Below are 10,297 nucleotides of genomic sequence, written 5' to 3'. Positions count from 1 at the left end.
CCTATGGTAAAGATAGAATCTCTTCATCCATAGGATATGACCCTTTGATTGAACTAGAGATGAGTATTTCAAACCTCAGAATAGTTGGAAGAGAGTAATTGATGAAATATACTTCCCATATTCCAATCATAGCATCAAAGCACAGTTAAATAAAGAGATTCTCTCTTCACAATAAGTACTGGAAAAAGGAAAATAAAAAATAGGGCATGTTAGTAATGCATGTGAGAATTTTAATAATCCAAGGAAAGATGCTACAATGGAGGGGCAATTTCGTCACACAATACAGCTAAACAGTGGCTTTATATATATGGGATGAGCGGATGAGGTGTATCTTATAATCCAAGCAAAGATTTTAGTGGAAGTTTGGAGAATGGACCATTTTGGTAGTTTAAACGACAAAATTGCCCTCAAAAGGAAAGCATCTCTCCCTATCAAAGCCTCTCCCTTTGGCAGTAACTATTTCCAAAAAACCTAACACAGAATGTGAAAGAGAGAGAGAGCGGCCACAGGTGCTCCATCGAACATCGATAGCAAAAACACAACTGCAGAAATGGCAAGGAAAGAAAGATTAGAACAGAAAATTTAGCTCTTCCAGTGCATATGATGATATCACTACACTTTACTGTTCTGACACCACCACATCTTTATTAAAATCCTGACCCAAATTTATTCTGTACTGTGATGCCGCTCATTGATGATGATACCTTCTCTCTTTTACTTCTCTCTTTTTCTCACGTTGGAGTATTTATTAAGCGAAACAAATAATAAATAAATTTATATACTTACCCAGCTTAAGCTTAAGCTTACACAGAATAACCCAGAATCCCAATGGATGGATCAAATGGAGTCTGGCCACCTCCACCCAATTTGTAATGAACACTAACCAGAATCTGATCGATGAGACCCACTTACCAATCCGACAGTTTCTGCAAATCTGACCCATTTCCCCAAGCTTTCTTCAGTCACTCAAAACGGCACACTCACATGGACACCTCTTTCTCTCTCATGATTAATGATTGATGATTGATGATTGATGATAGATGGAATAATAGCAGTAAAACTTTTCTTTGTTTTTTTTTTTTTTTTTTTTTTTTTTTTTTTTTTCTCTATCTTGTCTCACTCGACGATGGCCATGGAAGAAGAATTGTTGGCCACAATCTCGTAATCTCCGCCTTCATCATCATCATCATCGTCATCATCTTCATCGTCTCCGTCTTCTTGTTCTTGGTTGGCTTCCATCTCCATGTCCATGTTGTTCTCGCTCTCCACATCTGAATGTGGCCGTAGAGGTTCTTGCCTGAGCGGCATTACCATGTTCTCTGGCTTCACTCCGTAAGCACCCATAACCATTCCCATACTCATACCCATACCCAATGCGGCGTTGTTGTTGCTGCTGCTGCTGTCCATCTTCTGTTGCACCTGCTGTATCTGATTCTGATTCTTCTCCTTGTAGAGCGCATCGAGTTGGTGGAAGTAGGGACAGGTCTTGGATTCCTCTGGCCTCTTCTTGTTGCTCTCTTTCACCTTCTTGAAGTACTTGTTTATGTTCTCCCACTTCTCTTTGCATCTCTTCGCGTTCCTGTTGTATCCAAGCTTTTTCATGGAAGCTGAGATCTCCTCCCATAGTGGTCCTTTGGGCCCATTTTCCTGGTACTTCACATCCATACTGGTTCTCAGCCTAATCAGAGCCTGAACCTCCGGTTTCGGCCATCGCGACGACGCCCCACCGCCTCCACCTCCGCCACCAATCGGGGTTGCGACAAAGCTGTCGGCCGCATTATCCGGCTGCGGCCGAGAGATCTCCACCAACATCTTCTCCGCCGATGGTTGCGCTTGGTTTGATGGTGGCTGTGCTGGACGAGCTGGCTGCTGCTGCGATGGATTTGGATTTGGATTTGGATTTGGATTTGAAATTGAATTTGGAATTGGGTTTGGGTTTTGCTTTTGGTTTTCATGCAATTGCAATAGCAACTCCGAGGACTGCACTGGGCTCGCCTGTTCCGATATCTTCTGCAAGAATGCGATCACTGCTGCGTCCTTCGCAGCGGCAATGGAACGTTCTTGCATTATCATTTCGTGCTCTCGGTTCATCCTCGCCATTTCCTGAACCTTCCAGGCTTCTTCTCTAGCCACCCTCTCGCGTTCGCGTTTCTCTATGGCCTCCAGGAACTTCTTCTGTAGCATCTCTTGCTTCTCGATTACCTCGTTCATTAGTTTCTCGAAGAAAGCCGTTAGTTTCTTCCGTTTCCTACTCCGCGAGCGGCTCCCACCTAATTCATCCTCGGAGGAGGACGAGGAAGTTACCGGAGATGATGAATTCGGCATAGGATTTGCCGCAGTAGTAGTAGTAGTAGTAGGAACGGAGGCTGGGACAATCTCTCGAGACACCACATTCGGTGGTAGTGATGCTGCTGCTGCTGGGGTGGCCGTGATCGGCCTTGGTGGTGGTGGTGCTGCTGAAGGAATAGCCGTGATTGGCATTGGTGGTGGTGAAGCTGCTGGAGTGGCTGTTATCGGCATTGGTTGTAGTGGTGGTGGTGGTGCTGCTGCTGGTGAAGGAGTGGCCGTGACCGGCATTGGCAGCGGCTCTGCCGGAGATTGAGATTGGAGTGGTTTTGGTGACGAGAGCGGAGGGAGTAAGGAAGGGTGATTGTGGTCGAGAGCTTGGAGCTGATCGAAGAAGCGGTAGCTCTTGCCGTCTGGTCTTGCAGCTCGTCCTTCTTTGGTGCGTTTGTGGTACTTGTACACGTTCTCGAACTTCTCCTTGCACTTCTTAGCGCTTCGATGATATCCCAACTCTGCAAGTTTCCTGTGATCGATAAACAATAACAAAAAAAAAACAAATTAAGCCTCCATTAATTACTTTTTTTTTTTCTCCTTCCATATATAAGCTTGAGAGTCAAAATCACTAATAGTAAATCAACGACCAAACAAAGTCACAGCAGGAGGCATTCACAAACCTACAAATTGAAAAAGAGGTTGAACTGAATGAAAGAACCAATCTGGACTTCAAGCGGCCATGGAATCAATTGAAAGGATTGAAAGGAAAATTCGATTTAGAATTTTCCAAAGTTTAGTGGGCAGTTAAAGAAAGCAACCAATTGAAAATTAAATATGAAAAAAAAGGGGATAGAGAGAGAGAGTAAGAAATCCATGCAAGCCGAGAAGGCGAGAACTGATTTGATGGATGAAGATTTACAGAAAGACAACAAGGATGCTTTTGCACACGACGGAGAAGATAGAAGAATCTTTGAGAAAGGTAGTAATGTGAACACCCCCATTTCTCTACAACTACTTAGGTTCTCGATTATATCAGTGGAAGACAAAGAAAACAATAGTGATGCAGATCGCACAGAAACCCAAAATCTGAAAGTCCACTTTCTCTACTCTCGTCTGATTCCCAGTCTTGTCACTGAATTCCCTATTATCTCAACGGAAGCAAATTCACTGAAAATACCTTCCCCAAAGTACCCAACAACAGATCTCTCACTGATTCTAACTGAGTAAATAATAATTATTAAAAAAAAAAAAAAAAAAAAAAAGGGGGAAAAAAAGAAAAGAAAAGAGAAGAATAAGTACCTAGAAATCTCTTCCCATAGTGGACCTTTGAGAGTGGAGTCACGAAAAGCAACGTCCATATCAGACCGTATCTTTAAAAGAGCCAGCGTTTCTTGCCTAGGCCAACGATTTCCGGTCAAATTCCGGTCACCTTCTTCACCTCTTAGCTTCTCATCTTCTCCTCCAACTCCAATTCCACCACCAGCATCACTCACAACTGCAATTGACCCAACAACACCCGAATCACCTTCGTGGTTCCCAGAAGCAGTAGCACCACTTGAATTCCCCGACGAATCTGAAACCCCCACCATGATAGAACTTCGCCGGAGAAGAATTACAGCTGAAAACTGTATTAGCAGAACAGAAGGTGAATTCAAATGGGTTTCCTGCAGTAGCAGGATAGGAGGGGTGAATTCTCTGGATTAGTCAGGTGGGGCTCCCCCCCCAACTTTCCGTCTCTCTCTCAATCTTAGAGTTTTTGTCTTTCAGTAATCGAATCTTCAATTCCAACTTCTTTCTTTTTGTGTAAGAACACAGGAACATCAACTTGGGTTCTCTTAGTTGTTAGTAATAATAAAAACGGCAGAAAGAAAGAGTAAAAAAATGGAAGAGAGAGAGAGAGAGAGAGAAAGAGAAAAGTTGCAGAAATCGATGATGGTGATAATAAGTTGGTTATTGTCTGTCCAGCTAAATATAGTTAAAAGCCGGCCCATGTAGGTCAGCTCTGCTTTTTGGGGCGTTTTAGGCTACTATAGCTTTGGCTCCATTTCTTTCTCAGTTGAAAATACTTGAATACCCTTCAACCTATCACCAAATGACATTATTTCATATTACGATTATTATGTTAATTAATTAGATTTGGGATGGTTTACGTCATTTTAATTTTTGGGCTTACTTTTCTATTTCCGAAATAACCCTTGATCTTGACCAGAAAAGAAAATGACCTGTTTCAACTCATTGGGGTGAAAAATTGTGGCTATGGTGCATACACGGATACCCTAAGGGTCCTACCAGTGATCGTGACCATCCAAATTTTTGAGAGATTGATTTCTTCTACGATTTGAAGAAGAAAAAAATATCTTTTACCCGTATTAATTGACCGACCCGAAGGATTTCATTATTTAGAGTTGAAAGATCTATATGATTGTAGGCCATGTGAAGTAGTAATGCAATTATGTGGACATATTTGAATGGGACCGATTTCGGCCGACGGGGACCAATTTAGTTAGCTAGCGAGCTACCGTATTGAATGTTGTTGCTTGTCACCTATTAGAAAAAAAAATATAGAATGGATTTTTACCTGACATAAGTAGCCCAATTTCTGGTTTGCTTATAGATCTATGTGACCCATAAATTTTGAAATCTAAACCTAATGGTATTAATCCTCTCTCTATAGATTACCATAATTTCATAAAATCATTATCGTTTTAAAATATCAAATATTGATTAGTGACAGTATGGACCGTCCCTATAGAACTTTTTAAGAATGGTTTTAATCTACGATGTAATAATTCATCGCTAATGACATTATTCCTATCAATTGGTCGTTTTCATGCTAAACACATTTTATGATGACTCTATGAGTGATAGGTTTATTTTAATTCCATCCCCAATTTTCTTCCCCTATGCTTAATATCATTAGGGATGCTTTTAGTTCATTGCTAAAGACCACTTTTATTGTAATTTCTATTAGAATACCTCGAGGAAACGCACATGATTATGTTCTTCTTGTGTGGATGAAATATTGAAATGTGGCTTTTCTTTTCTTATCTCAATATGTTTAGTATATTCATTAAAACAAAAAATGCACTTACTTGAGTAAGGTACACGTCAAAACAAGCAAGTCAGATATGAGTTAGAACCAAGTAACAATTGAGCTAGTTGACCTACGACCACCATTAGCGCTTTTCTTGATGGATGCGCGTTAACGCAATGATGCTCTATTATCAGCTTGACCACAGGATGGTCTACAATTATGTGGACTATGAACATCTTGACCACCGGAAATAGGAAGAATTTTTTTTATCTTTTGTTGATCATATTTATATTTTTGTTTAAGGTAATCGTTTAATTATGAATGAGTTGAATGGAAAAAATAAGAAAAAGAAAGTAGAGGTAATCCAAGCATGTAGTTCGAAACTTTCAATTGTGGTCATCACCATTTATGAGGGCAAAAATGTCAAAGTAAAAGACTTAGGTAGCTAGAGCCACTAAACAAGGATGAACAGTGAAAAGGGCATTATGGTAATTGCACTAGAACAAAGGATGGAGATGGCACCGTTTATCACTATTTTAGGAGATTTATAATTACACCTTGACGATGAGCCACGTTCTTTTGTTTATGTAAAATTTTTTTTATTTGCTTCAGATCTTACTATATTTTATTTCTATAAATAATTCATAAATTTGAAAGGGAGAAATGCATCGGTGGCAGCTTTATTTTTCCAAGTTGAAAGAGATGAAGAGAAGCCACCGAAGCATATATTAGTATATAATTTTAATCATTAACGGCTATTAAAGTATCTCTAAGTAGCAATCTTCCTGGTTAAGCTTACCTGTTTACCTAAATTAAAAATAGAAACTGTAGTTTAAAACCAAAGTCATTCTTTGTGTGTCACCCTTGCCTTTGAAGTGTGGCACTTGTTAACCGTCTGATTTGATTCTTATTTCCACCTGATCATAAGCCGCATGTGGACAAAGATGTGTAGTAACATGGTAGGCATGTGATATTAACACACTGTCTAGCTGGCACCTCATAAGTAACATAGCTTGGTGGACCAACTTAATGGTAATGGAAAGGAATAAATTTTTGGTCACTTTTTTGTATGGGTTTTCAAAAAATAACCATATTGAACCAGAATGGTCGGCCATAAATCTTATAAACCACACATAATTGGGTTCATTTATGCCAGAATTTGGATTACATTGTAGGGGGAAGGGGATCTACACGCTGCACACATATATTAGAATCTCCCATGTCAACCCAATAGGTGAACAGAACGGGAAGGACTGTCTTGCTATTTGTATATGGGGAACCCACATGGTCGATCAGAGATGGAGAGATTAGGTTTCAAGTTATTTTGGAAATTTCTAAACGAGTTGAAACCCCTGATATATCTGATATTTCAAACTAAAATATCGTTTTTACACTCTCTTCTCCATGACCATGTGGGTTATCCTTTATATGAATCATGAGACAGTCTGGACGAAGCTTGTTTTGATAAGATAAACCAACTATGCTTAGTATTTTAATAAATTGATTTTAAGAAAAAGATTATTTGAGCCGATCATAGATTGAACTCTTAAACCTTTCCGATCGGACCAGATAGACCCGAACCAGACCTATTAATATATGGTTCAACATCAAAGCTAGGTCCCTTATGGCCATAAGGCATTAGTACTAATAAATAATAAATACATTAACAAGGTAAGAATGCATGGGAATAAAAGCTAAAATAAATAAATGAGGAATGGGTGTAAGGCAACATCAGGCACAGGCTGTAAAATGTGGCAGAAGAAAGATAGAGTTGAGGGAATGGTGGGGGCAAGTGGTGCGAGGCAAAGGGCAAAGGGAAAGGCAATTGGGTTGGGTTGCACTAAGTATCGAGAGCTGTCACTGATGGAAAGGGGAGAGAGACAAGAGGGACAAAGAGAGACAAGAGGGATAAGGAACATGGGCCAAAAACAAACCAGTGGAAGCCCATATTGGATGGTGTCGAACAGTGAATAATAATGGAGGTGGTGGCATGTGCTGGTAATGACTCCAGCCTTCCTTTGGTTGGTTGAAACCCTTTCAATTTTTAATTTGAATGTACTACTGTGCTTTTATTAACGCCGCCCCCCCCCCCCCCTCCCCTCCTCTCCTCTCCTCTCCTCTCCTCTCCTCTCCTCCTTACCATACCACACCACCCTCTCACGTCCACTTCCTGATGTGAAAGACAAAAGGAGGGACCGAGGGAGAGGGTTACAAAAGATAAGCTTTTGGAGGCTTTTCAATGTTTCATGGCCAAGTTAGTTAGTTATACGTTGCCATTGTTTATTGTCTTATTTATTAATGCCAACAGTTTTCAATTATTTCCTTTGGAAGCTCGAATTTCATCTCAGCTGGAAAAATAGGTGAAAGGATTTTCCTTTGAAACAATGATAGAGAAAGAGATAGAGAGAGAGAGAGAGAGAGGCCCTACTCTCTTATTGATCTCCCTTCTACAAGGAGATGGAGATAGAGAAAAAATAATAATAAATAAGTCAAACAATTATTGGTGGTATTTCTCTATAAAAAAAATCTAATAATTATCGAAATGGCAAAGGTTTCCCAAGACATTAGTGTCGGTATTTAAAAACTTGGAATTGGGATCTTGATCGGTCATAGGTGATCCCAATCCGGATCAGAATCGATTAGAATTGCCCCAACAATGTGCTAATCCTTGTTTTTGGAAGTAGATCGATAGAGCTGGATCGGTCAGAATTGGGATCGGCCTTGGCATTAGAATCAACTGATCTAATCGTCCTGATCCCAATTTTTAAATCCCTGGATTGAGTGGAAATCACACCAGTTAAAAGACATATCTTAGTTTAATTAATAGGGGGTCCACATTTTGTACGAAGATAAAAGGTGTCAATGTAAATTCTAGGCTCATTACACAGAAGAAGGGGCGGGCGATATTGTTCTTTGCCAGGGAACGTATTCTGTCATTCTGGGAGCGGGAAAGTCATTTTGCCCAACCCCTTACGTCTTATGTATCTTAATGTAGAGAACATTTTCTTATAAAAGAACGTAGAAAAGAATCTCTACAGCATCGTCGGAATCTTTTTCCCTTATCAAAATACCCATCTTCTAGATTTATCCGCCAAGTAAACTATGCCAGATCTGATCTATATCTATCATCGGTTTTACATCCACAGTCCACGCGCTTGTTGGGAGAGTGGGGCTCCAACCCAGTATGATGGCCAGGCCAGCGTAGCGGTATGTCCGGGTCCCACTTCAACACAAAATGGGGCTGGTTGGATGGGTCGGATAACATTGGATTGGGACCCGCAACCCAACTTGTTTTTTTAAACTTATTCCACCGTAGCTCCCACGCACACTCTCTATCATGGGGCCCCGCCCCAAGATTGAGCATTTCACTTCTATGTATCGCTCCATATGTGTCCTTCCATATAATGATATGTAGGGCCAACATTGACACACTTTTTTTCTGATCTGACCCATGTGGTTTCATATGCATGATACTATTTTCTGTATTACCATTGGTGTGCCATTTAAATTCCTCTCCATATTGAATCTTTTACAAAGTTTAATTACTGTATGGACAAGAGATTATTGTTTGGGCGTGTAGTAATTGTGTCGACGAAGGGATCAATGAGAGCAAGTGTAAGGGCTACACTCTCCCACAGAAAACTCTTTCCTTAAATTTAAGGATTGAATTTTCTTTCACCCATGATGAAAAGAGAACTTCTTTATCGATGGGATCTGACCGTAATTTGATTGAACCTATGATGGATGTTTGGGAACTTCGTTAATCGGGAGTTGCTGATAATATTTATTATTACATAAATTCAATCATAACATTGAATAGCTATGATGAAGAGATTCTCCCTTCACCCTAGGAGATGAAAAGAATTTCCTAAATTTAATTTAAGAAAAGAAAGTATAGGCTTCGCTCTCACAATCTCTCTCTTCTCATTAAATATGTGGGCTCTCTTCTCTGTCCTCAATGATTATACTGTTTCATTGCATCTTATTCACTCTTGCGTGTAAAATATCAGGATAAACAAATACCTTATGGATCCCTCCATCCCTTATTTAATTTTTTGAAACTCTGGTTTTCCTCCTCAGCAAGAAATATTACGAATCCTCTTCGTAAAGATCAAAGAGTTATTGTCAAACGCATGAAAATTAAAAATATGAGGGAACAGCTAGACTTGGTCTGCCACTAAATTTGGTGCAACCAAGACTATTTTATTCTCTTCCATGATTGATCTATTTTTAGAGCAAAATTCAAGGTTTGGAGAGGAAAGTTCCTTCCTTCAATTTGGGGAATTTATCATCATATAATAAATAAAAGCAACTGCTTTCAACCACACACCATGCTTCTTATGAAATTTCCTTCATACAAACTATTTAGTAAATTCCAATGGAGAACATGAAACCATGATGGGTATCATGAGATTAGTTGGAACAGATCTTTTAATGCAAATAGAAATAGTAGTGTATGGATCATATGGTCAATATTGTTGTCTTTTTCTGAGGCTTTATTTATTAATTAATGAATTAATTTTAGGCAAAAAATCCCCTTGATCTAGTGGGTACCGAAAGAATACCTGGTCTACCACACTTATTTGTGCTACGTGAAAAGGTGATCTGATCATTTTGGTCGTTGGATAGAGACGACATTGTTTGAATTAGTCGAATATTAAATTTCAGAATCTAATTTAATAAAATATTATTTCGTGTATTGGTATGTATTTCTGTGTATGTCCATGCACACATATACTGATATTCACACCACTATTGGATCCCTTCTAATTAAGGTAGTTGAAGTTGTGAACTAGCACATTTTTCAATGTTTTGTTTTTCCATTTGGCAAACTCTGTTTTGACTAAGATTGAACATGCAAGAAAGGAACATTAGGTCTACTTGTCCACAAAATTTTAGTCTCATCCAACCTATCATGTGGCAAATATAAGCATATAAACCAAGAACTTGTTTCAAATCCATTAGTCTAGAAATGCCACATTC

General features: G+C 39.4%; 1 protein-coding gene across 3 annotated transcripts; it reads right to left on the bottom strand.

The window, feature by feature from the left end:
- Window positions 1–547: 547 nt before the first annotated feature.
- On the bottom strand, window positions 548–4,210 carry LOC122668759 (trihelix transcription factor DF1-like). 3 transcript variants are annotated; one of them, XM_043865294.1, is made up of 4 exons: window positions 3,909–4,208; window positions 3,580–3,876; window positions 1,092–2,809; window positions 548–1,061 (listed from the first exon to the last, which is right to left on the bottom strand). In XM_043865294.1, exons 2-3 carry the CDS (start codon window positions 3,867–3,869, stop codon window positions 1,117–1,119), a joined length of 1,983 nt encoding a protein of 660 aa, XP_043721229.1. In that variant the 5' UTR covers window positions 3,870–3,876; window positions 3,909–4,208; the 3' UTR covers window positions 548–1,061; window positions 1,092–1,116. The 3 variants fall into 3 exon arrangements, with proteins under 3 accessions (XP_043721229.1, XP_043721236.1, XP_043721242.1); XM_043865301.1 differs by having other exon boundaries at window positions 548–1,065; window positions 1,096–2,809; window positions 3,580–4,208; XM_043865307.1 differs by lacking the exon at window positions 548–1,061 and having other exon boundaries at window positions 1,225–1,381; window positions 1,434–2,809; window positions 3,580–4,210.
- Between the last annotated feature and the right edge of the window lie 6,087 nt (window positions 4,211–10,297).

The sequence above is a fragment of the Telopea speciosissima genome, chromosome 1 (assembly GCF_018873765.1).
Source record: "Telopea speciosissima isolate NSW1024214 ecotype Mountain lineage chromosome 1, Tspe_v1, whole genome shotgun sequence".
Taxonomy (NCBI): Eukaryota; Viridiplantae; Streptophyta; class Magnoliopsida; order Proteales; family Proteaceae; genus Telopea; species Telopea speciosissima.
This window is presented reverse-complemented; position numbering and strand designations above follow the sequence as displayed.